Raw genomic sequence first — 27885 nt, forward strand, 5'->3', positions numbered from 1 at the left:
TTAGAATTAAAAGGGGGTTAAGTGAAGTTAATAGTAATAAGTTAAAGTTTGATCCTGTTTTTATGTTTAAAGAAAATTAAAAGCAACTTTTGTTTCAGTAACTATTTGTCTTGATGAATTTCTATTGCTGCCGGGTTTTGGGGACCTCTGGGCTCGTGACAAATAGAACTTCGATGTTCATTTAGGGTAGGACAGAAAGGTCAATAGCAAATACCTTGATAATAGGTCAGAGCTTGGTGAGAAGAACTGCTGCATCACCTGTTGCTCAGAAGTTAAACAGTTAAAGCCTCCCCCCTCCCCCAGTATCCTCTGGCACCTACAGGGGATTGGTAGATGCCAGATACGCAAATGTTCCGGTTGCTTGAGAATCACACTTAAAATGACTAACTAATACACCAGTATTAAGAAGAAACAGTTAAAAAGACAGTGCAAAATGTAAAGTAATTTGAAAAAAAAAATCAGTATTGTGGTCCTTAATTATGTAATCTGTTAATTTGTGTAACTTATTTAAATTTAAATTCGAACCCCAGTCACTGGCACTGTGCTAACCTCTACACTAACCATGCCACCATCATAAATGAATCCCCTCCCACAAGTTTACAGATAAAGCCTTCTTTCTTTCTTTCTTTCTTTGGCTTGGCTTCGCGGACGAAGATTTATGGAGGGGGTAAAAAGTCCACGTCAGCTGCAGGCTCGTTTGTGGCTGACAAGTCCGATGCGGGACAGGCAGACACGGTTGCAGCGGTTGCAGGGGAAAATTGGTGGGTTGGGGTTGGGTGTTGGGTTTTTCCTCCTTTGCCTTTTGTCAGTGAGGTGGGCTCTGCGGTCTTCTTCAAAGGAGGTTGCTGCCCGCCAAACTGTGATACGCCAAGATGCACGGTTTGAGGCGTTATCAGCCCACTGGCGGTGGTCAATGTGGCAGGCACCAAGAGATTTCTTTAGGCAGTCCTTGTACCTTTTCTTTGGTGCACCTCTGTCACGGTGGCCAGTGGAGAGCTCGCCATATAACACGATCTTGGGAAGGCGATGGTCCTCCATTCTGGAGACGTGACCCATCCAGCGCAGCTGGATCTTCAACAGCGTGGACTCGATGCTGTCGACCTCTGCCATCTCGAGTACTTCGACGTTAGGGATGAAAGCGCTCCAATGGATGTTGAGGATGGAGCGGAGACAACGCTGGTGGAAGCGTTCTAGGAGCCGTAGGTGGTGCCGGTAGAGGACCCATGATTCGGAGCCGAACAGGAGTGTGGGTATGACAACGGCTCTGTATATGCTTATCTTTGTGAGGTTTTTCAGTTGGTTGTTTTTCCAGACTCTTTTGTGTAGTCTTCCAAAGGCGCTATTTGCCTTGGCGAGACTGTTGTCTATCTCATTGTTGATCCTTGCATCTGATGAAATGGTGCAGCCGAGATAGGTAAAGCCTTACTAATATACTTAATAATACAGGTGCCTAACTTTTTATCCGTAATTCCAAAAACCAGCACTGTTTTTGGTAGGTGACATCTGCTTATCAAAGGTGGAGTTTGACATCAAATATGACCGGATGAGACCCTAGCTCAACTGCTGTGTATCCCATCGTGTTCTGCTACTTTATAAGTGCCTCTGAGTTGGCTATACTGATACCCGTCCAGCATCACGGTGCTTTCAGTTGGCCTGGCGATGGATGAATGGCCATCATTGCTACCCATCATTCCCCAAGCAGCTTGGAGAGAGACAGCTGCGTGACTTGGGCGGGCAAGGGGTGGAGGAGAAAGACGGCAGCGCGACTCGGGAAGGGGTGGGGGGTGGATGCAGGAGTGCGGCTCGGTCGGGCTTAAATGGATGGAAATCAAAATGATTCCAAACAATGGCAGGTGCCCGATCCTGGATAAAAGGTTAGGCACCTGTATACTAATAAAGATAAAGAATCAGGGATAGGGAGGCACTTTGTGGGAGTCACCCCAGTGGCAAGTGGTATTGGACAGTTCTTCATCTTGGGCACCGCCATTTTATTCAAGCACAACTTTATTGAAACCTTATTTAAACAGCTGCTGTGAGTGAGGCACGATCAGGGCGCTCCAATGGGTGAATGTTTACTTCCATCTTCACCACCAGGTTGTGTTGCTTTGGGGAAAATTAACTCTTACAATTTTAAACTTTTATTTGTTCTTATTGATTTTAATCTTTATTTATTTATCTTTTTTTTTGTAGACTATTATATTTAAGTTTTAAGAAAATATCAAATATAGGACTCAATAATATAATAAAATCATAGAAAAACATTCATAAGGTCCGAGAAAGAAAACAAAAAGGACAGGAGAGTTCCTCTTTTCCCTGCGCCCCTCCCCAGATTCAAAAGAAAAGGTGACAGACAGCAGGGAACAGAAGGAGATAAAAAGAAAGAAAATAGAAAAGAAAAAGCAACAGGAACAAAGTTCGACATCTCAGAGTAACATCATTTAAAAATTATTAAATTTATAAATGGGAGTATACTAATTGACAAATATCAAAATAAATTGTACAATCTGAGCATTTATGTAATCTAAACAAGGTTGCCAAATTTTGACAAACACTATCTATTCTTAAAACTATAAGTAATCTCAATGGGAATACAATTTTGCATATCCCTGTTCCAACGAACAATGTGAAGGAGGGAATGGGATTTCCATGTTACTGCTAATACATTTCCAGGCTATTGACAACACCAATTTTAATAAATTTAGATTTACTTCCAGAGAAGTTAACTTTTATAACTGCCAAATTCCCCAGAAGAACCAATTCCAGGTCTAGAGGGACATTCATCCCCAAAATTTTTGTCAACACCTCCCTTAATTCTATCCAAAAGGGTCTTGATTTTGTGCATAACCAGATGGCCTGTAAAGAGGTACCAACATCTATACCATGCCTAAAACACCTATCAGAAAATTCTGGTTTATTTTTATGTACCTTTCGAGCTGAGATATTATTTATTTATTTCCTATTTTTTTGCCGGTTGCTTGAATTCCAATTAACAGGGATTTTACTGTAATTGCATGAAGTAATTGGCTATAATTTTTAAAAATGTTGCAGGTGATTTCCAATCCTTACCAAATCTTCCTCACCAAGATGCCCATCAACAGTCAATAATGGAATCATCAGGTCTTTGGGCAGTGGTCACTCCCCAGCTAAATGGTAAGAAGGTCTTCAGTTACGATTGTAAGTGATTAAATGCATGTAGCATATTGTCAAGGTTACAGCACAAGTGTTGGATGATCGTAGGTCATGTTAACAGCAAGATGTTAGCATTTGTCTCATGGAAGCTGGTTTTGAATCCAGTGTGCCTTGATGCATACAAGGATTGATTGCATCTCAACAACTCCAGATAAAAGTGAATTTCAGTCATTTGGGTTTTGTCCTTCATGGGTAGAAAATTCATGCAACAAATGCTGTTATTTCCACATTAAATTAACTCATTGTTATGGAATGAGAAATGAAAGATGTTAAATTGGCATTTAGCTTTACTTTGAGAGCATGAAATGTACTCAGAAATAAAGACAGAAAGTTGTGTCAAAGCAGTAAGATGTATGGAAGAACATAAATAGGCTCAATTTATTAGCCTCCAAGATAAACCCTCTCCTGATACGCAAATGTATTACTTTTCTCTTCATCACTGGACTAACATCCTAGCTCTCCCTCCCTATTTGCCTTGTGGGTAGTCCCACACCTTAGACTGTAGTATTACCACCATCACGATTATGGATGGGGAGACTCGGTCTGCAAAATCCTCATCCTTGGAATGAGTAAAATAAATTCTGCCCATTGTTGAACTCAAGAATATGTAGCATAGGAAAATACCCACAGGAGAGTTATACTTTTGAAACTAAGCTCTTTGAAATTGGAGATTTGTGTGTTTTTAGGGTACATTTTCAATTGTTAAGTATTTTATGTGTAAGAATGATTTGGACATTAATGCATCTTAGAATACAATGTGTATTTTGATGCCATACATGGATTCAAGAATACAAAAGGTACAGCACAGGTCTTAATAAAGAGAGATAAAAGGAAGTACAAGTTTAGTCTCTGAAATACCAGAAATGGGTTTCAGGTTCACAATTTTGTGTGTAAAATCTATCATTGCCTCATAGAAATATAGGAGATTCTCCTTCTCTTGTTTAAATGAGAAGTGAAGCATTCTGGTTTAAATTTTGTTGAAGCTGCCTAAACAGCCCAAGTCACCTTTGTCATTTATGGGTATTTCACATGGCCTTGGCAGATATTTTTCTTAAATAACTATACTTTTCCTGAGGAAGCCAATGGTTAAAAAAGTTATTTTGTTTCCCTATTTTTGTGCGACATACCGAAAGGAAACATTGGTATAATGCTGGTTTTATTTTGCTTTTCAGCACCTTTCCAGTCTTTGCCAAACGACGCTTACAGGATCATGTCATGGCCTCCACCAGTCTCAGTTGCAAATGCTCATGGTCTTAGAGGACCTCCAGCCAATCATCTAAAGGGTAAGGCTGGAAAGCAAAGCAGCACAAATACACATAGAAAGATTTATATTTGTATCTTTTCTTCTTCTCTTTGGCTTGGCTTCGTGGACGAAGATTTATGGAGGGGTAAATGTCCACGTCAGCTGCAGGCTCGTTTGTGGCTGACAAGTCCGATGCGGGACAAGGCAGACACGGTTGCAGGGGAAAATTTGTTGGTTGGGGTTGGGTGTTGGGTTTTTCCTCCTTTGTCTTTTGTCAGTGAGGTGGGCTCTGCGGTCTTCTTCAATGGAGGTTGCTGCCCGCCAAACTGTGAGGCGCCAAGATGCACGGTTTGAGGTGATATCAGCCCACTGGTGGTGGTCAATGTGGCAGGCACAAAGAGATTTCTTTAGGCAGTCCTTGTTCCTCTTCTTTGGTGCACCTCTGACACGATGGCCAGTGGAGAGCTCGCCATATAACACGATCTTGGGAAGGCGATGGTCCTCCATTCTGGAGACGTGACCTACCCAGCGCAGTTGGATCTTCAACAGCGTGGATTCGATGCTGTCGGCCTCTGCCATCTCGAGTACTTCGATGTTAGGGATGAAGTCGCTCCAATGAATGTTGAGGATGGAGCGGAGACAACGCTGGTGGAAGCGTTCTAGGAGCCGTAGGTGATGCCGGTAGAGGACCCATGATTCGGAGCCGAACAGGAGTGTGGGTATGACAACAGCTCTGTAAACGCCTATCTTTGTGAGGTTTTTCATTTGGTTGTTTTTCCAGACTCTTTTGTGTAGTCTTCCAAAGGTGCTATTTGCCTTGGCGAGTGTGTTGTCTATCTCGTTGTCGATCCTTGCATCTGATGAAATGGTGCAGCCGAGAAACTGGTTGACCGTTTTGAGTTTTGTGTGCCTGATGGAGATGTGGGGGGGCTGGTAGTCATGGTGGGGAGCTGGCTGATGGAGGACCTCAGTTTTCTTCAGGGTGACTTCCAGGCCAAACATTTTGGCAGTTTCCACAAAACAGGATGTCAAGCGCTGAAGAGCTGGCTCTGAATGGGCAACTAAAGCGGCATCGTCTGCAAAGAGTAGTTCACGGACAAGTTGCTCTTGTGTCTTGGTGTGAGCTTGCAGGCGCCTCAGATTGAAGAGACTGCCATCCGTGCGGTACCAAATGTAAACAGCGTCTTCATTGTTGAGGTCTTTCATGGCTTGGTTCAGCATCAACACCCTGTCATTGCAAAGGGTGTGGATGTAATGTTAGAGGATGGGTGCCCTGAGTTCTTTTATATGCACTTGAAAAGAGAGACACAGCTTTGATTTAATATTCCATCTAAAATCCAGTGCCTTCAACAGGAGAGAACCTTTTCAGTATCATGCTAGATCATTTGTGTCTTTAAGCCTTTGGATTTACATCCTAAAACTTTGAGGCACATAGATCATCTCTAAGCTAGGTGCACTTTGCCATACTGTCCTTGAGGATAAAACGAGAAATTCTAATAAAGAATATTTAAAATGAAAAACAAATGCTGAGCTTAGAGTTCAATAGGCAGAAGGATCTAATGAAAGAGGGAACATATTTAGCATATGGTGGCCTTATAAGGAGAAACCTTTTTGGTAAAAGGTTGTTTTTATCTGCCCAATTGAGTAATGCATTCACTTTTAATGTTAAATTGTAAGATGACCACTCTGATGGAAAAGGATGTGAGAACTTGGGAACATGGGAGTTGAACGATCTTGTTGGGTAGTTCCCACATAGAGCAGTTGTCTGAGATTGGTCTTTGGTGCTGCATTGTTTCATGAGTTTATGTACATTTTTTTTGCAGAGCTAATTCATGGTAAAAACTGTACCTGATTATTTGCATTTGCGAATAAGCCCAATTTATTTTTTACCATTAGGTAAACCTTAAAAGCTCATGAAATTTCTCACTATCTGTCACTATAATATACAATCTTGATAATTGCATTCAAGCATGAAGGAGCCTTATATTTCAGAGTGAGAATTGTGGTATTATAATAACTAAAGCTGTTGGGCTGATAACTAGAAAGCATAGATTTAAGGTGATTGGCAAAGAACCAGTCAAAATGAAGAATTGATTTGTTTTCATGCACAGTTTGGATGAAAGTTTAAGTCTATAGTATGATAGGATGATGGATTCATGTTAAATAGAAACTATTAAAATAGAATTGGATAAATGTCTAATGAAGAAAATATGGCAAGGGTACAATGGGCACTGAAAATAAAACACAAACTATAATTGCTGGAAAATCTCAGCAGGTCAGATAACATACGTGTGAAGAGAAACCATTAACATTTTGGGAATGAGTCCCTTTATCAGAACTGAAGAGGCCTAAACTAGAATCTTATCTGTTAGCCGCTCTCCATAGATGCTGTCAGAGCCCGCAGTTAAATCCAGCTTAAATGTCACAACCTTAATTCAAATGAATGGGAGAAATCCATACCAATTAGTTTAATCACTTAATTAGGGAACCAAGGTAGATAAATACCCAGGGCCTGACATGATATTCCCTCTAGTGCAGCAGGCGGGGGAATGGGTCTCCAGCGCAGCGGGTGGGGGAGGGGTCTCCAGCGCAGAGGGCAGGGGGGAGAGTCTCCAGGGCAGAGGGTGGGGGAAGTCATGCTCAGAGGGTGGGGAGGGGCAGTCTCCAGTGCAGAGGTCAAGGGGGAATCTCGCACAGAGGGCAGGGGTGTCTCCAGTGCAGATGTCGGGGTGGGGGGGGAGTCTTGTGCAGAGGGTGGGGTTCTCCAGCGCAGAGGGTGGGTGTGTATTCACAGCAGAGGGAAGGGAGAGTTCTCCAACTCACCGAGAGCGGGGAGGTGGGGCACGAACCAGGCCAGATAAATTTGGATCCGGCACGCAGGCCACAGGTTGCCCACCCCTACTTTACTATTTTCAATTATGATAGATTTCCGAAAATGTTTGAGTGAAGTGCATCCCATATTTAATGACACAGTATATAAATTGAAGCCAATAACATTAATAACTTGCAGAAATACTTTATTTCATAAGTCAAAAATATTTTAATTTCAATTTTATCGCACACACTTAGTGTGAACATTTTGTACCTCAGATATGATGAGTGGCCGATGTACCATTGCTCCATATAAGACACCTGTCCTACCTTCAATACAGGCACTAACTCGAATTAGGCATCAGGTATGAACAATATTTTTTTAAGCATGTTATTGTTCTTTTATTGCCTCAATATTTACTAACTTGGTCTCTTGGAACTGTAGTCCTTGTGCGCTCCCAATTGCCTTAGCTTTAAATCTAGCACATGAATCATGTCGCTTGGATTTATGCCGCTAAAATATTGCGATACCACCTTGGATCCCTGTGAAGGGACAAATAATTGTTGAGTGTGCCAGTAATGGATCAGACCTCTATCTCCCATGTGTGGTGGATCATGTGCTTTGTCCGACAGAGTCGTAATCAACCATGCTGTGCAGGGTTTGCATATGTGATTCCAGTACCGTTAAAAATTGCTTCATGAAACCCTTATTTTAGTGTTTTACCTGCACGTAATAATCACTACAATTAATTTGTTATCATTTGCATTATTAGATATGGTCTGAAGAGCTACAGTGGTAAACAAATTGAGGTGTGCAGGATCAATTCTGGCAGAGGGTGAATTACTGCATAACCCACGTTACAGTAATCTCCACTGTAAACCCGTGTAGAGGTTTAGAGAAATATAACTGTAAGGGAACCTTTGTTTTAAAAAAAAAGTAGATAAAAAATGTCTGTAACGATAGAGGAATCTTAATATGAGGATATTTTTTGAAAATGATGAGAATTATCACCTGTAGTCAAGTATATTAAAAAAAACATTAATTGAAGAAGTTGTTTTTTCTTTTTAAAATATTTTTATTGAGTTTAACAAAAACACTTTACACAAGGTTTATTAATGATAATGTAAATTAAATCATATATGCCATATCACGTATCAATTACAAATTAGAAGCATGATCATGATTATTACATAACTTATTTCATTCAGGACATCAAATTCTATCATTATAATAATTAAACAATTAAATCATAACTCCTACTATGTCCAAAAATAACATTGAATACAAAAATTATGCAAATAATACATGTAAAATTCCCTTATATAAGATATTTTAAACATTTCTGATGTGATCATCATGATATGATCCATCTCTCTTTGGCTTGGCTTCGCGGACGAAGATTTATGGAGGGGGTAAAAAGTCCACGTCAGCTGCATGCTCGTTTGTGGCTGACAAGTCCGATGCGGGACAGGCAGACACGATTGCAGCGGTTGCAGGGGAAAATTGGTTGGTTGGGGTTGGGTTTTTCCTCCTTTGCCTTATGATATGATCCATAATCTGTAGTTTAACCCTCCTTTACTTGTTTGTCTTAATAATGAAAAGAAAAAAAAAAAAATCTCTACTAGTAATCTAGTAGGGATAAAAGTTGTTTTTTTCAATGAAAAGTTAGGGTCATGAAAAGGACATTTGCTAAAGGGAAGTTTTCAAGAGTGCAATGGGCCATGTAACAACCGGTTACTGTTCCTTTACCTTTCTCACTGTATTGTCACAACAGGAGCAGGAGCCTCTCACAGCCATGGTGCTCTCAGGACTCCGCCCCCAGGAACAGAAACAAATCTTAGGTATGTGAAATTCAGTTAATCATGGATTAAGCCTTGCATTTACAGTAAGTGATGTGGTAGAAAGAAAAAAAAATCATTTGGATAGAAGCTGTCCAGTGTGCTAGAGTAAATTGTTATGTTTATGCTCTCAACTTTGCATTATATTCTCCAGTATTTACTAAACCTTAAATCAGGGGTGGCCAAACTACAACTCCAGGCTAACTGCAGCCTGTTGCCCATCTTTAAGAGGCCCAGGGTGAATTTTAGAAAATAAAATGGAATATGGCCATTAGAACATAGTCTCTAAGAAGAAATTGTACGTTGCACTTCTTAGTTTCAACACGAGATGTCGCTGCCATTTTCTTATGAGCAGTTGACCAACTGTTGCAATGTTATTCGTCGATTAAAATATTTACCTCAGTTTTTTTTTAAAAATGTTTTCTCAGTTGATTAAATGAGGCAGAACCAAAAGGATGGAAAATATTCAGACACGGTGGGGAAAAAGAATACTTTTTCACAGCAGTCAAGGGGGAGTTTGTTTGATTTGCAAGGAATCTGTTAATTTAATAGCTTGTCATTAATAGCCTATCTACAGATTTACACATTGCATTATAATCATTAAGGTGGACACTTGGGCCATGAACTGTATTCACTGAGAGTTGTGGAGGAATGTTGGGGATGGCCTTGTCCCTTTCTTGATCTTTTCTCCTCTTCTTATTTTGCAGCCGTCTTTTTTATTTTACATTGCTTTTTGAATGAGATTTTTAAAGAGTTTTATTCTATTCATTTAAATTAAATTTAATAGCTGCAGATACAGAAATACCAACTGTAATAGGTGAGCACTTCAATAAACTACTATAATGTCAACAGTTACACTATTCAGTGGGGTGATATAGTTACTTTGATAGAAAATTAAACTTCAATGGCACAGGTGTTTTCTGGTCGAAAGTCCCTGTTTCTTTTGCAGTGTAACTAGTTGAAAACTGCTGGATTTAATATTATTTGGCCTGTGACTCCAAAATGTTTTGGCCACCCAGTTTTACAATTTGCATCACTCTAAGATTATAAATACTCCTCCATGCCATATCCTCCAAACTTGCATGAACCTCTATACTAAACTCCACTCTATTGATCGTCCAAAGGCAGAGGGCGATTGGGAATGTCAAGAATTATTCGAGTCAGGATTCAAGAGTCATCTTCTTCTTTCTTTGGCTTGGCTTCGCGGACAAAGATTTATGGAGGGGTAATGTCCACGTCAGCTGCAGGCTCATTTGTGGCTGACAAGTCCGATGCGGGACAGGCAGACACGGTGCAGCGGTTGCAAGGGAAAATTGGTGGGATGGGGTTGGGTGTTGGGTTTTTCCTCCTTTGTCTTTTGACAGTGAGGTGGGCTCTGCGGTCTTCTTCAAAGGAGGTTGCTGCCCGCCGAACTGTGAGGCGCCAAGATGCATGGTTTGAGGCGATATCAGCACACTGGCGATGGTCAATGTGGCAGGCACCAAGAGCTTTCTGTAGGCAGTCCTTGTACCTCTTCTTTGGTGCACCTCTGTCTCGGTGGCCATTGGAGAGCTCGCCATATAACACGATCTTGGGAAGGCGATGGTCCTCCATTCTGGAGACGTGACCAACCCTGCGCAGTTTGATATTCAGCAGCGTGGATTCGATGCTGTCGGCCTCTGCCATCTCGAGTACTTCGATGTTGGAGATGAAGTCGCTCCAATGAATGTTGAGGATGGAGCGGAGACAACGCTGGTGGAAGCGTTCTAGGAGCCGTAGGTGATGCCGGTAAAGGACCCATGATTCGGAGCCGAACAGGAGTGTGGGTATGACAACGGCTCTGTATACGCTTATCTTTGTGAGGTTTTTCAGTTGGTTGTTTTTCCAGACTCTTTTATGTAGTCTTCCAAAGGCGCTATTTGCCTTGGCGAGTGTGTTGTCTATCTCGTTGTCGATCCTTGCATCCGATGAAATGGTGCAGCCAAGAAAGGTAAACTGGTTGACCGTTTTGAGTTTTGTGTGCCCGATGGAGATGTGGGGGGGCTGGTAGTCATGGTGGGGAGCTGGCTGATGGAGGACTTCAGTTTTCTTCAGGCTGACTTCCAGGCCAAACATTTTGGCAGTTTCCGCAAAACAGGACGTCAAACGCTGAAGAGCTGGCTCTGAATGGGCAACTAAAGCGGCATCGTCTGCAAAGAGTAGTTCACGGACAAGTTGCTCTTGTGTCTTGGTGTGAGCCTGCAGGCGCCTCAGATTGAAGAGACTACCATCCGTGCGGTACCGGATGTAAACAGTGTCTTCATTGTTGAGGTCTTTCATGGCTTGGTTCAGCATCATGCTGAAGAAGAAGTCATGTAATATTATGCACATTTTCTTTCTGCCTGCAGAAAGGCAGACAAAGAGTCACCATTAGTATTACCCAGTACCCCTTACTGTAGGAGAAAGAGAAGCAAAAGAGCTCCAGTGCTCCTGCAGCCTCTGTAGCTGTTGGCTCCATTAGTAACCCGAGCTCCAGATCCAGACCTCCAATACGATCGGGAAGCCTTTAATGCTAGAGCCCCTTCGGGAGCCCTTCTTTCCCTCTGCATTCTCTCGAATCTCGGTTCTGAAACCTGGTTCCCATGAGCCAGCCTATGTGAGCTTTTTGCTGTAACCTTGGTGGGTCCTTCAGTTGCTGAACCCCTCACTGGTCCACTGCTGTGTTCACCGGCCTATAGGATCATCTACATTTCTCCTTCTCAACGAGAAGCAATGTCCCCATTTCTGGTGTCCTGCACCGGTCTGCTGCTCCCTCAGAGTATGCAACACCTCATAGCCACTGTCGAGAACAGACGCCACCCTCTGGGTACGGACCCCTCAGTTGCAGGATTTTAATTAAAACACCATCAGCTCCTTTTGCCAGCTGTTTAAAGCCCGTACAGAACCATCGACATTGAGACCGGGAAGTTGGACCCTGCGGATTAGCACTGTTCTCTGCTTCCCGTGTCCTCCTCAGCAGTAACACTGCCATCGCAGAGCATCTATGGATTAGGGATTACTTAAGGTGGTATGTGAGTGGAAAGAAAAAGCTTGAAAACCACTGTTCTATACTATACAAGCTCATTGAATTTAACTTTGTGTTTACACCCACCTGTTTCCTGCAATTATGGGTTGGAATGTGTTATAATTTGCAGATGATTTGTTCCTTTCGCATCTTTTGGGAAATGAAGCAATGCATGCCTTCATGCTGTGAGACCGAGACAACATTCATGCAGAGGCTAACGAGTGGCAAAACTCTCTTGCACCGTGAATGTCAGCCAGTAATCATTTCCAGTTATTTCGAAGCTAATGGTCACCTTGTGTGAAGGATAGAGCAAGTTATTCAGCTGTTTGGACAGGCTTACTTATTGAAGATGACATCCTCCAGAACTATTTTCTGTCTTACCTATTTTTAGGTGAACGACTTTTCAAGTTGATACAAATTTTGTATCCTTCCTTGGCGGGCAAGATCACTGGTATGCTGTTGGAGCTGGAAAACTCAGAACTGCTGCAATACTTGGAGTGTTCAGAGTCCCTTTGCTCAAAGGTAACTGGAATAATCTAAATTAAATTAAAATAACTTAAAGGGTGAAATCCTTTGCATTTAGAATCTGGGATCAGGATAGTGCTAGCTTAAAAAAAGAATTGCCATTTTTTTTTAACTTCTGATACATTTCAACAAAATTGGTCAAAATTGTTTATTTTCTTCAAGATAAATTTATTAATGCACAGTTAGCATAGAGCAGTTACGGCGCTGGTGAGTCGGGTTCCAATTCGAATTCTTCTCGTGTCTGCATGGGTTTCCTCCCACCTTTCAAAATGTACGGGGTGGGGAGGATTTGTAGGTTAATTGGGGTGCTTGGGCAGCACAGGTTTGAGGGCTGAAAGGGCTTGTTACCATGCTGTATGTCTAAATTTAATTTTTAAAAAATTTAAAATCTCATTACTTGATTGATGAACTGGTAGTTGTGTTTGGAAGAGTATCAGATTTGGTGGGTTCACAGAGAGGCGAGTCTGGACACAAGGGTTACAATCACAGGTAACTAATGAACACACAGGAGACAAATGGGAGAATGTCAAACAATACTCAATTACTGTATTACTAAACAACCATATAGACATTCACATCGGACCCAGGTTGGACTCCAATACCAGTGACCACCTATTCTCTACAAGCTTACACAAATGTACATACCCTTATCGACAGGATCTTTCACACACACTCCTGGCTCCCTGTACCAATGGGGATGTGGCTCTCTGCAAACACTGATCTATCACAGTACTATGGCTCAGCTTGTGTAGTGCACATCTTACCCGCCCAGTGATGTCCGGAGCTTGGACCAAGAGGCAGAGAGAAAGAATGTGCTATGTGTTGATGTTAGACGGGTAGACCCTGCTTTACGAAAGTAGAGTGTTCCGATGAAACCTTTCGTAAGCTGAAATGGTGTAAAGCGAAGACCCATTTACTGCTATTGAAGGCTATTTTTGTAAAAGCGAAGACCCATTCAAATTTATTTTGGATAGCGAACACAGGTTTCTTCAATTTGTCTTCAAGTTCAAGTTTATTATCAACCGATTGTACATTTACAACCTGACAAAACCTCATCTCTCCAGACCATAACGATCACATAAATAATTAAAATAAAGATTTCTAAATATTTGGGATGATTTACACAGTTACAGGATATTATTCATCTGTCTCACAGCCTATGGGAAGAAGTTATTCCCAGCCTTGCTGTCGTGATCTCGAAGCTCCAGTATCTTCTTCTTGATGGTAGTGGGTTAAAGATATTGTGCGCTGGATGGAAAGGGCCGTCTATAGTTCTTTGAGCTCACTTTAGACAACACTTCCAGTAAATGTTGTCTTATAAAGGAAAGGGAGACCCCATCCTTTTGGCTGCTTTGATGATCCTCTGTACTGAGCTTCCGTACTGATGCTTTGCAGCTACTGTACCACACAATGATGCAGCCAGCCAGGACTCTCTCACTTGTGCTCCTATAAAAGGTTGTTATTGTATTTGATGGAATATAAGACCCACTATTTTCCCCGAAAATTAGCTCAAAAATATCTCTCGGGTCTTGTATGTAAAGTTGAAATTCGGGTGATAATGGTGAGTAACGTTGATGGTGATTGCCGTCACTGCATGGCTCAGTATCAGGGAGGGAGGGATTCCCCCTGCTGTTCTCCTCCCCGCCACCCGGTATTGTCACCTGTCCCTGGTATCAGGGAGGGAGGGATGCCCCGCTGTCCATTCAGCATTGCTGTGATGGCTGCTGAGCAGGTCGTTGGCTATGCGCCCAGCTTCAAGAAAACCGCAGAGGCGCTGCGTCTGTCCAGGATGTGGGCCCGCAGCTTCGGGGGCCACTTTCCCTTGGTGGGGCCATGTTTTCCTCTCACTTCCGTTGGTGAGAAGCCCAACCCGTTCGCCAACATCGCCAACAGCCGGGTCCTGGGGCTGGGCGGCCTGCTGAGGAGAAGTCGCACAGCGAAGTGAGTGAGAACTGAATTAAAAAAATTCTGCTTACCTGTAAGTACACTAAAAAAAATCATACTATTCCCTGCTTAAATGAGTAGGGGGGGTCTTGTATGTTGTCAAATACGGTAAATATTCATTAAGATTTGCAACAGTTATTTACACTTTGCATGTTTGGTGACATAATTGCAGTACTCAGATTTTTATATATAGTATATGGTTACATTAGTTATTTAATTAACAGGTTAAGAGTGAAAAATATGTTCAGTTGTTAACAGTGCTCTCCTTGTTTACCATATCTGATCTGTGGTTCTGAATAGGTCAATGAAGCTGTTGAGGTTCTACAGAGGCATCAGGCTCAGAAGGACTTGCTTCAGAGAACAAACATGGTTACAGCTACCTCTAAATGGAAGACTTAAGAAGCAGCAAGCAGACAGGACCTTCATTGCCATTTATAGCAGCACAGATTGTATCAAACAGCTGTCATGTGGTTAGTTTATAGTAGGAGCCTGGGCTAAAGAATGGGTGGTCACTTTTGTATTTTAAAGCTGGGATAGAATTTAAAAACCAATATAGAAGATAATTGCCAGCACACCACACATCAGCTGCCCATAGCTCTGGTTAGTGCAGAATTCTCAATCATAATGAGAAAAGCTGAGAGGATGACTCATGGAATTCTTGCCCTGATGCACTAGAAAGAGTTTGTTTTCTGAGTCCAGTAATTTTGGGGCATTTCTGAGGCTTAGAGATGGGTTTTTAAAAAAAAATCCATTTACATTTAGACCATAAAAACAGTGTGGGAATTGAATGAAGATATCTGAAATATATTGCACCTCTAGTTTTATGTACAAGTTGTATTTTAAACCATTGATGGTGATTGCTTCACTCTCCAGTACATACAAGCTTAGAAAATGGTTTGATCAGTATTAGTTTTTATGCACAAACTTCACAAAAAAAAATCAGTGTAAAATGTACTGGTTTATTTTTCCAGCATTCAGATGCACCCATAATGCTACTATTCATAACATTCCCATTTCCTTTCCCACTGATGAAAATTGGAGCACCAAGATAGAGCCTTTAAATGTCATGGACCAATCTCTGTGCAATTTGGAGCACATCCTGTGTTCACCTCTATTTAAAACAAGATTATGCTAATATTGGAGAAGCCTGACTTGATGATCTTCACAGATCACCAAAGACTGCTTATTCGCTGTCCCCAGTCCTCAGTGTTTGCTAACGATTTCAAGGATACTTGAATTAAGTTGCTGAGTCACTTTTTCCATGGGTTCCTTTTGTAGTGACATCGCTGGCACCACAGCTAGTAACCCTCTCAGAAGAGGCAAGTTAGGTCCTGTTTTACCAAATATGACTAGCATGACTTAGACATTTATTTAAAATATCTTCTTGGCCAATTTCACTTTTTTATTGGGCAATATTCACTACCCATGTACTGCCAACAGTCTGCTTAATTGCTTGAAGTCATTTGTAATTATGTACACAGGATGAAGAATTTTATTTTAAACCAGACAATACGCTGGAAATTTTCTGTGCCATGTGCTGGATGTCCAGGTTTATAACATCAGAATCCAATCTCTTTGAAAACAACCAAGACAAAGCTATACATTAGTTATTCATGGAAACAAACAGAAAAATATTGGGTGTTAAAATCAGTCTAAAAGTCAAAAGAACTTCTTGGCTAAACCTGACACAAGGTGAATATTTTGCAGAGAGAAAGAGAGAGCAGGTTTGATCCCTCAGTGAATTTGGAGAAAGCATTAGATACATGATTGCCACAAGACTCCAATCAATAAAGAGTCATGGTATCAGCTGTCACAGAACATATTTTTGTTTCAGTCTTTTGGGGGATCGAATCTATGTCACTGGAACTGGATTGAAAAGCAAAAAAAAAAAAAAAAAAATCAGGTGCTGAAATCTGAAATCAAAACAATGCTGAAAGTTTTCAGTAGATCCTGCAGCGTCAGTGGAGAAAGAAGGTGTTAACATTTCTGTTCATTTTTAGAACAAAGAATACATCTTCAGAGGGGCAGAGGGAAAACAGAATGTATGTGATAGGGTAGATACAAAGGGATATTGAAAGACACAAAAGTAATGGTACTGTCATGGGATGTGAAGAATTATTATTTGTGCTTCATCTGTCCACACAGAGGTTTAATTTACTCCTACTTGCCTGAAGCATTAAATCTGTGTATTCCCCAATCTCCTGAGTATTTCCAATGTTTTCAATTTTTATTAATGCCTTATACTTGTTTGATTCCAGACATTTAAAAAAAAATTCTTTGTTATATGTGGCTGTGCAGTGAAAGGTCTTGAGGATTTGGTTCACTATACATTAAAATGGATTTTGAGTGATCTTTAGCTATTTTGATAACCGTGTAAAAAGAATGTCTGTCATTTTCTTTCCCTAATTGCTGTTCTTCACCTGCCCAAGTTCTGTCCCATTGTGTATGATAATCAGTTCACTTTGTAATTCTGAACTGTTTTACCCATTTGGTCCTGACTTCCTGAGTCCCAAATAAGATGGCCTGATCATTCCATTGATTACTTTGGGTAACTAGGATGTGCAAATTGATAATTGACTTGACACTCTACAATTTTAAATAAAAAAGCTACCATTTATTGTCTTTATATGCCTTGAACAGATATTTAAAAAGTTTGATATGAATAATTGTAACCCTTAACAGTGTGTTTTATTTTAATTTATGAGTTAGTCTTCAGAAAATATCAGACCAAATCTTTCTGGAAAACACAAGCTTTGGTGGTCAAGATGAACCATGAAAGTTTGTTGTGGTGAATCAAAAGGCCAATAGAAATGAAAGGGAATATAGGTAATATACCCCGCTTTATGAAAGCAGAGTGTTCTTGAGAAACCATTCAGAAACTGAAAATTCGTGAAGTGAAGACGACTATTGGAGGCAATTTTCATAAAAGCGAAAACTTGTTATAAACCCATTATAATTTCTTGGTAAAAGCAAACATGGGTTTCTTCATATAAGTGAATTTTTGTAAAGCGGAGTTTACCTGTATAGCAGACTCTGCTCATGTTATTGTAAGTTGTTCATTGTGGAGTGTTTACATGAATTTTTTTTTCAAATTAAATCTGTATTTTAAAATGTCAAATGCATTATTGGGTAGGAGAATCACCAATATTGAGGAATGTCAATTCACCACTCCCTCCCTACTCCAGCTATTGTGAGGATTTCATCATTGCTATATCTCTGGTTAATATTAATCTCCTCGGAAAGGTTGGAAGATTGAATTGAGCCACCTTTTCGTACCACTGCATTCCAGGTGGTGAATGGACCCCAACTAATTGGTGATTTTTAATAATGCTTCACTTTTTTTTGGGTCTGTGCACCTTACTCTGAGATGCATCAAGACTGTGGAGCTTCACTTCACCCAGCTTGATTCTCACTATTGGGGGAATGGACTTATTAATAAAACTAATAAACTCTTGGTGGTTATTAATAAAGACATCAAACACAGGTCTTCTTTTGGCACAGCCTCAGTGCAGGTTTATGCCTTAAGGGGTGTGTAAGGTGCTCCTCTACAAATTCTTTGATCGGTTTATTGTAATAATGGGTATTTGTCCCACTTTTCAACATCCCTAAGAGGGTACATTTCTTCAAAGCTGATTAGTGTTGGAAAAAGGCTACTTATGGCACTTCCTCAATGAATGGAATACTAAACTTCATGGAGGAATGTTTCCTGAAATCGAGGGCCAGGATTCATTCCCACCATCACGCCTGATGGTCGTGTCCAGCTGATAGATTTGACAAATGCTTTGAGTGCGCATGCAAACAAGACGGAGGAGAGAGGACAACCTTGCCAGGCTTCAGACTCGATTGAGAAGTTTTCCATTTCCCAGCCATTCATTATGTGCAATTGATGACTATGTAGAATGGTTGTGTCCAAAGGATTCCTGTCCCCAAAGCCCATTTTGGACAGTGCACCCATGTTGTACGTGTGTGCAATGGTGTTCAAGGTGCTCTCCTACTTCTAACTAGAAAGGGCCTTTGATTTGATTTGTAAGTGTCCAATCCCTGTCCTTAACATGGGATCATGGAGAAAAGAAGAATGTATCTAAGGTCACTTCATCCTGCTGGCCACTTTGTCTTTATAAAGACCTGTGTATAGAACCTGAGTACATGAACACTAAATGGTCCTACATGCCGATGCCCATCTCACAGAATATTCCATTCAGTTTGACCGTGCCACACCAACGCCTTGCAGAGCTGAGGTTCATCCCGAGCAGCTGTTTAACTCCAGACTCTTCACACTGTGGGCTATTAGCAGGGATGCAAATTAGGACAAACATCCGTCTGCTCTAGGGCAGATCATCACCTTGGTGGAAAATAAGGTTGGTCTGCCTGAAACTTGGCCTTCCACAGCAAGAAGCCTAGCACAATGGAATGCTGCTGAATGGTACCTTCCAAGGCACAGAACCATATTCTGAGAGGTACATTGAAGCTTTGTACAGGTGGCATAAAGCCTCTATGAGGAAAGGCCCTCACATTACTAGACATTACTAGACATTGAGGAACAATCTCTCAAACCTATTACTGGTGAAAGCTGTTCCTCAGCCTGGCGGGGCTGCCTCTGATCCTCCTGTATCTCCCACGACGGGAGCATCTGAAAGATGCTGTGTGCAGGGTGGAAAGGGTTCTCAGTGATTCTGCATGTCCTCCTCAGGCAATGATTTTGGTGGATCATGTCGATGGGGGAAGGAGACTTCAGTGATCCTCTCTGCCACTCTTAGGGTCCTGTAGATTGACCTCCAATCCATTTCACTGCAACCAGCCAGGACACTCGATAGAGCTCCTGTAGAAGGTTGACATAATGGTGGCTGGTAGCCTTAGCAACTTCAGTCATCTCAGGCAGTACAGTCGCTGTTTCGCCTTCCTGTCAGTGAGGAGATGTCTGTCCACAATAGGTCCAAGGAATTCCAAAGAACTTGGGGGCTCTCCACTCTCTCCACTACAGATTTGATGTGTAATGGAGGATGGTCATTCTTTGTCCTCCTAAAGTGGACAATCATCTCCTTTGTCTTGTCCACATTGAGATTTAGGTTGTTACTTTTGCACCATATCAAAAGGTTTTCCACTTGTTCTCAGTACTGCCAACTCATCGTTGCTGATGAGGCCAACTACTGTTGTTCCATGTTCTGTGCATAAAATCTAGCTATTTCTGAATAAAATATATCAAAAGACCCTTCAAAATAGAGACTCTGCATATTCTTGCCAGGATCAACACAGGGATGAACCTACTCCAGAACTGAGAGCAAAAGCAGGGGAGTATCAGCTTTGGATACTGTTGGTGGTCTTCGTATACTCTGCAGTTGTGTGTTCGACACGAGTCTGACACAGCCAAACTAGCCTTGTTGAATTTCATCAACAATTCCATGGCTGTCTGAACTGCCACACGTCACTCCCCTGATCTATCATTGCTCATCAGGACTTCTGGTGACTTGAAATAAATCATCCACAGAGATCCTCAAAGCCATTCTTCGCCACCTGAAGGCACTCAAGGTTTTAGATCCATGAAGTTAAACTTTGTCGTTGCAACCTCAGCGCTGTTGAAGACTGAAAAGCTGAATGTGGACTTCACTTGAAGTTCTCTCCTTGGTCACACAAAATGTCAACAGAATGACAAACCACCAAATTACCAAAAAAAACATCTTGGCTGCTTACAGGTAAAAAAATATATTGCAGTTTTAGGTGCAGCCTGTAAATACAGATGATTTATTTGGGATAAGTACTTAACACATGTTGTAACCACTCATGGTATAAATCAGAGTGCAGACAGTCAGACCGAGCAGATAGTGACAGTTTATAGTCTTAGTTTGATATGGTAAATTACTTGTACGCTTATTTATATTCAATCAGACCAATCCGCTTCATATTTCAAGTGAATACCGTTCAATATATATTTTTTTAACTTTAAACCAAATACGTAACACAGTTTCTATCCAACAGGTTGTGGTAATAGCATTCAGCTTTCTTGCACGATGACTTTAGAACTTGGCTTGATTATCAAGAACAGGCAACTCGCTCAGAGAAGATGGCTAGAAACCCACAATCCTTGGTTTCTGCCGTATCCAAGGTAGAGACATTAAACTCTTTGATAAATTAATTGAAAGTAAATGCAGAATTTATAAATATTAAATAGTGAAAATACAGCATTGTCTTCAAAGAGCAGTGATTTTTTTTTCTGCTGATGGTTTCAAGCCCATCACTTAGACCAATGATTCTGTATTTGAACAATCCTCCCACCTTTTGTATCCCAACTACTTTCAGAAAACATTATTCGAAAAAGCCAAAGGGTTAATCGTTGCTGAGAATGTAACGATCTCATCTTGGTTTCTTTTTAAACTCTATGTCAAATTCAACCCATGGGCTGACAAATTAGGGGTCAATTCAATGCCTGAGAGATGTTTGCTTGTTTAGCAAACACAGAAAGATGACGAGGAACGATGGAGGTTGGAGAGTCATGTATTTATTGATCACTGTTCACATCCCTATCACGTCACCCCTAAATGCCCTGTGGAAAATGGCATCACTGCTTGGAATTGTGGGAACTATTGTAGAGTAGGAATGCAAAAGGGCAGTTGCTACATAGAAAGCTTCCACTACTAGTAACAACCCGATAATGGGGTAGGTGATTAGCTGGGTTTATTCATTGGCCAAGATAGCAGTGATAAATTCCCAGCCATGTAAGGAAATCAATGAGAATATAAAATGGCTAGAAAATAAATGGGATCTTAATTCCTGCCCCAGACCCAATCTGGCAGAGACACAAAGAGCAGCTTCACCAGTTTAACTGCTGGAAATTTCTGGCCTCTTTGTTCTGCTAGACCCACACAAAACATGGAAGCAGCAGCAGGCCACCTTGCTTCTCCAGCCTGCCCTGCCTTCAATAGTGGCTGATAGCCCCAGGTGCCAGTCTTGTGCCAGTTGGATGAAATTTTGAATTCCCATATCTTTAAAATAAACTGAGACCCTGCAACCCAGTGGTGCAGAAACCTTCAAAGATTCACTATCCTTTGCAAGAAAAAAAGTCCTATGCTTTTTTCAATGACTCGTGGATTTTCTTTGTGGACCATGTATATATCAAGATTCCTTTGATTTGAGACATTTTCACCAATGGAACCAATGTAACATCAGTCATTGGAATTGTTTATGTTTCACGAGGGTAAACATTGTTTCATTGGGGCTTCTGCAGGCTAGCTTCCTGTGGAAACAAGATCCAGCACGAAAGGGGATCCACTCTTGGCTCTGAAAACTTGTGAGAAGAAGATACCCCCTGAGTCACTGAAGATGACTCATCGACAGATAACCCGTAACTGACACAGGAATGGAACAGACAATGAGTTGGATGATCAGCATACCCGAGGCCGCAACAGTAGCAGCAGGTCACAAGCTCCAGAGCTGCATATGTGGCTGGGCAGAACCCAATATTCAAAGTGTGGTGACACCAGAGATTTGTAGAGTTGCAATATCACTGCAACTCCTGAGCCCCGATTTAGGAAGCCCAGCATCTCATAGGCCTTCTTAAGTATCCTATCAACCTTGAGAGATGAATGGATTAGGACCCCCAAGGTCCCTCTGTTCTTCCATACTGTTAAGCATATGGCCATTAACCCTGTACTCAGCCTTCAGGATTTCTTTGGAAATGTCTACAATATTAGCATATCCTTCCTCACAAACTCCAGATGTAACCATGCCAATGCACACTGTCATTGTAACAGCCTTCTAACTATAAACACCAATGTACCATGATTTGCTCACTCAACCTATCTCTCTCCCATTGCATAAGCCACAAATCTTCATTGTAATGGTATCATCAACAACTTGGACATTGGTTCCTCTTCCAACTTATTAATATGGTTAACAAATAGTTTAAAACCACAAACTGAATCCTGAGGCATTTCACTGGGTACACCTTTTCAGTGTCTGGGAAAAAAAAACCCTCTTTATTCTGAGTCATCGATGTGATAACCAATTGTTAATAACTTTCCCCTGATACCATGATCTCTTTAGGTTTGTTTAATATTTTTATCCTTCCATGGTCAGAAACACAAAGTAGATTTTTTTTCAGGCTGAAAACTGTACATGACCTAAAGCACATGTAGGTAAGGGGTTCTGAGTCATTTTGTTTGAGGCTCAATCACACACAAGGCTGAAATAAAATTAGATGTGAAAGCATGGGCGCTCCAGCGGTTGTGCTTACAAAGGCCTTTCTTCCACCAGCTCTGCCAATCCAAACCAAAGGAGGATATAAATTAGGTTTCATATCAGTTGTGGGTGCAATGGGGTGGGGAGGGGTAAAGCAGAGCGGAGGGATTGGATCTGAGAGGTTTGGAGTTGGCTGGGGGGGGGGGGGGGGCGGAATTGATGGAGACCTAATTGGGAGAAATAGGAAAGGGTTGTGTTTCTTGGAGATGAAACTCCAGTCAGAAGTTGGAGTTCATTTGGGGGTCAGGGGTGGTTTGGGTTGTGCAGAATCTGGGTTCTGGGTCCAGAACAGTGGGAGGAATTGACTGGGAAGGCTGTCTGGATGGGAATGTTGTCAAGGGGCATTCGTGTTGAGGGGTATTTAACAGTGAACTGAGTAAGCCAAGAAAAGAACTTACCTGGACAATAAATGTCTCAGCAGACCAAATAAGGTTGTCTAATTATAAAACCACCTTTTACATATCAGCTCTGTGTGGTTCACACCATTGTGGCTCAGATACACAGAGGTTTTTGACATTATTATGTATGTCTAGGACTGGGGCCGCCGCCTCCCACTCCCTGTCCGGACCGGGGCCTCCGTCTGCCTCACTCGACCGAGGCCGGGGCCGCCGTCTCCCCCTTGCTCCTGCCCGTATCGGGGCCGCCGCCGTCTACCCTTCGCCCGGACCGGGGCCGGGGCCGCCGCTGCTCTCCCTGTGCCCGGACTGGGGCCGCCGCCTCCCCCTTGCTCCTGCCCGTATCGGGGCCGCCGCCGTCTACCCTTCGCCCGGACCGGGGCCGCTTTAGTTGCCCATTCAGAGCCAGCTCTTCAGCGCTTGACGTCCTGCTTTGCGGAAACTGCCAAAATGTTTGGCCTGGAAGTCAGCCTGAAGAAAACTGAGGTCCTCCATCAGCCAGCTCCCCACCATGACTACCAGCCCCCCCACATCTCCATCGGGCACACAAAACTCAAAACGGTCAACCAGTTTACCTATCTCGGCTGCACCATTTCATCAGATGCAAGGATCGACAATGAGATAGACAACAGACTCGCCAAGGCAAATAGCGCCTTTGGAAGACTACACAAAAGAGTCTGGAAAAACAACCAACTGAAAAACCTCACAAAGATAAGCGTATACAGAGCCGTTGTCATACCCACACTCCTGTTCGGCTCCGAATCATGGGTCCTCTACCGGCACCACCTACGGCTCCTAGAACGCTTCCACCAGCGTTGTCTCCGCTCCATCCTCAACATCCATTGGAGCGCTCACACCCCTAACGTCGAGGTACTCGAGATGGCAGAGGTCGACAGCATCGAGTCCACGCTGCTGAAGATCCAGCTGCGCTGGATGGGTCACGTCTCCAGAATGGAGGACCATCGCCTTCCCAAGATCGTATTATATGGCAAGCTCTCCACTGGCCACCGTGACAGAGGTGCACCAAAGAAAAGGTACAAGGACTGCCTAAAGAAATCTCTTGGTGCCTGCCACATTGACCACCGCCAGTGGGCTGATAACGCCTCAAACCGTGCATCTTGGCGCCTCACAGTTTGGCGGGCAGCAGCCTCCTTTGAAGAAGACCGCAGAGCCCACCTCACTGACAAAAGGCAAAGGAGGAAAAACCCAACACCCAACCCCAACCAACCAATTTTCCCTTGCAACCGCTGCAATCGTGTCTGCCTGTCCCGCATCGGACTGGTCAGCCACAAACGAGCCTGCAGCTGACGTGGACTTTTTACCCCCTCCATAAATCTTCGTCCGCGAAGCCAAGCCAAAGAAAAAAAAAAAAAAATGTATGTCTAACAGTATCTGAGTGCAGATTGAAAATACACTGCACCTGAAACACAATCCTGATTTGTTTTACCTGCACACTGAGTAACATGATCGTATTTGATAAAGTTTAAATACATAATCCACAAAAACAAAGTACTCACTAGAATATCTGAAACGTTCTGATCCAGGGTTCTGATGTACCAATGATGTTTTCCACTTCTAAATGTATCCATTATCTTTTAGATACAGCCATTGTTTTTCATTTTTCATTCTTTTTACATTTATCCTTGTTTCTTCCATCCAGCATCTTCCATTATAAATTGTGTTGTGAAACAAGATGCTCTCTAACCAGATGGCATCAGCATCAACTGTTTCTATTAGTGCCCCACCCCCCTCTCTCATTCCCTCTTCCTCTGTCTCCTTTCCTTCACAGAGCTCCCCTGATCAATTCTCACCTTTTCCCTCCTGCCCATCTATCCATGACCATCCTTGCCCGTTGCCCTTTCTTTCCTCCTCCCTCCCTCTGCTTTTTATTTCAGGCACCTGGCTGCTTTTAGCTCATACCGAGATGAAAAGCTCAGGCCCAAAATATCGGTTATATATCATCACCTCCTATGGACACTGCTGGTCCTGCTGTTTTCTCCAGCCCTTTTGTGTTCTTTCCAGGTTCTTGTGACATTTCCATTGTCCTTCAAAGCTATAGCCTGCAGGTGGCACAATCTCCCCATGTGGAGTTCATTGTCGTCAGCACTTGGGCAACACCGCAGGGTTTAGTTGCCTGTAACACCTCCAGATATTTTAATAGCTATCAGATCTTCTGAGCTGCTCTGTCATTAAGTTACCTTTTATAATCACTACAACTGTATTTACAGAAGTTAGTATCATGGTTAAAATCTACTTTTCTTTTTAACTTTTGAGGTAGAAAAGGAAAGGAAAATTGTGGATCTACATTGATTAAAAACATAAACAATATGGTTTGTTTGAATCCCTGCCTGGCTTCAGGATTATGCACATTGTAATGACCTTTGGAGCAAAGTTAATTATTTTTCAGGAAGGCCCACCTCCCCCCTCCCACCGCCCCCACATTCTTGTTGGCACCTGACCCTATTTGTTACACTCCAACTTCGTTATTTCCAGCTACCACACAACTGCTTAAAATAACATATCGAGCATAATGGTAGTGATTAGCAGTGGTAATGAAAGAGCTGAGCTCCAAAGATATAAACCGTATCAAAGTCCCTATCGGGTTTGAATTTAATCCAGTCTCAAGGCCTGGGTGACTTAGTAATTGGCTTTACTCTTTGAGTTTATGAAACCATCTGTTTCTTACTCTATTCTCCAATAGGATCCTGATGTCTTGAGTACCCTGACGTTAATTCAGCTGCATGTGTATCCCATTCATTGTTGTAAATTGACAGAATTTAAGCAAACTGAGAAATGGATACCCCCTTGACTGGGACAATGAAGAAGTAACCCATTGGGAGAGTGATTTAACATCATTCTAAAGGTTTATGTCAAATTCACATTAGTGGGCTGCCGTGAGATTAATAGCAAAAAAACTGAAAGCACTCAGCAGGTCAATCAGCGTCCGTGGAGGCATATGGTTTTGCATCTAAAGGTGCCGCTTGGCCTGCTGAGTTCTGTATTTCATTCTTCACTCCAACATCTGCTGTCACCTTGACCTCGAGATTGACTGTGTATGCTCGTATGATGGTCCATGTCTAGGTATTAAGGCTTGCTGCAAATGTCAGTTTCTGTTTAGTAAAAGTAAATCCAAATTTAGTGGACGATGACTAAATCTCTTTGTGGAATTGAGCTACAGTTATCCAGTCCAAAAGAACAGATTTCAGATTTATTGTCACCGTACATACATGACATCACATATAACCCCGACATTCCTTTTTCCTTTGGGCAACGCAGAATTACAAATAATTGGTAGTGCAAAAAAAAGACACAATGTAAACATGTGAACAAACAAAGAACTGTAAACAGATAACATGTAAACAAACTGACAGTGCAATACAGAGAGAACAAAATGAAAATCAATAAAGTGTACAAATAAGAGTCCTTAAAAAGTTTCTGATTGAGTCTGTCATTGAGGAGTCTGATGGTGGAGGGTTGGCAGCTGTTCCTGAACCTGGTGGCCCCTAGACTTCTTTCCTACTGGCAGCAGAGAGAACAGAGCGTGTGCTGGGTGGTGAGGGTCTTTGATGATTGCTGCTGCTCTCCGACGGCAGCGCTCCCTGTATATGTACTCAATAGTGGGGAGGATTTTGCCTGTGCTGTGTCCACTATTTTTTGGAGCGCTTTACGCTCAGGGGTACTGGTGTTCCCATACCAGACCATGATGCAGCCGGTCAGCACACTTTCCACCACACTTCTGTAGAAATTTGCCAGGGTTTCTGGTGTAATACCAAACCTCTGCGAACTCCTGAGGAAGTAGAGGTGCTGACTGGCTTTCTTCACAATGCCACTGGTGTGTTGGATCCAGGAAAGATCCTCCCAGATAGTGACTGCTAAGAACTTAAAAATTCTCACCCTCTCCACCTCTGATCCCCCAATAATCACTGGATTGTATACCTTTGGCTTTCCTTTCACTTAGGCTTTCCAATGTGCCTTGTTGGCAGTAGCTTCCTGGTGCTGCAGTGATACTGCCTGATCCTAGCCCCACGCTTTATACTTGGTAAGTATAGTGGACAAGTGCTGTATATACTGAGGATGAATGTTTGGGATGGTTGGGACCCCACCAATGTGTTCATAGGTCCACCACTAATTTTCTTTGCTTGTCTTGCTTTAATGTGAGTTAAAGAGATCTGCAGCTGCCTGAGTCAGAAGCAGGCTTGTTTTTAAGTGGATCTGGCTGATGAATGTAGATACTGTGACTGACCATACTGATGGGAGATCTAGAAGGACCTATTCCCTTGGACATAGAAGTGGCAGGTTACCACTAGAGCCAGGCAGGGAAGCCTATTCGTTTTTAGGGAGGCAACCACTCCTGTCGGTGCCTTCAATATGATGGAAGAAGCTTCTCCAGACTCCTAAAACATTTCTTTGTTGCTACAATTTTGGGCTGAGACTTTTCAGGGAAGAAGAGAAAGATGGCTAGTACAGAACAGAGACAGGTGGGGCAATTTCAGGACTCTCAGGAAACAAGAACCAGGGCAGCTCCTAATGCCAACTTTGAAGTCCATAGAACTGATTGTTTTCTTGATATATGCAATACCATTTGTATGCAGACTTTAAATGGACATACCTTGTGCAGTGAACACAACCAACACATTGAATTGATAACTAAAATCACCCCCTGCACAGCGAGTGACACCTGCTCT

General features: G+C 42.2%; 1 protein-coding gene across 2 annotated transcripts in view; it reads left to right on the forward strand.

Annotated features, from left to right (window-relative positions):
* The window catches only part of LOC138759325 (E3 ubiquitin/ISG15 ligase TRIM25-like), a 38346-nt gene extending 20662 nt beyond the window's left edge, over positions 1 to 17684 (forward strand). For both annotated transcript variants that reach the window (XM_069929544.1, XM_069929545.1), the window contains exons 8-13: positions 3049 to 3150; positions 4362 to 4472; positions 7523 to 7608; positions 9019 to 9085; positions 12496 to 12626; positions 14874 to 17684. In XM_069929544.1, coding sequence (XP_069785645.1) covers positions 3049 to 3150; positions 4362 to 4472; positions 7523 to 7608; positions 9019 to 9085; positions 12496 to 12626; positions 14874 to 14972 — 596 coding nt within the window. In that variant the 3' untranslated portion in view covers positions 14973 to 17684. The remainder of the gene's footprint in view (positions 1 to 3048; positions 3151 to 4361; positions 4473 to 7522; positions 7609 to 9018; positions 9086 to 12495; positions 12627 to 14873) is intronic.
* Positions 17685 to 27885: the final 10201 nt, after the last annotated feature.

Source organism: Narcine bancroftii, chromosome 3, assembly GCF_036971445.1.
Source record: "Narcine bancroftii isolate sNarBan1 chromosome 3, sNarBan1.hap1, whole genome shotgun sequence".
In the NCBI taxonomy this organism is placed as follows: Eukaryota; Metazoa; Chordata; class Chondrichthyes; order Torpediniformes; family Narcinidae; genus Narcine; species Narcine bancroftii.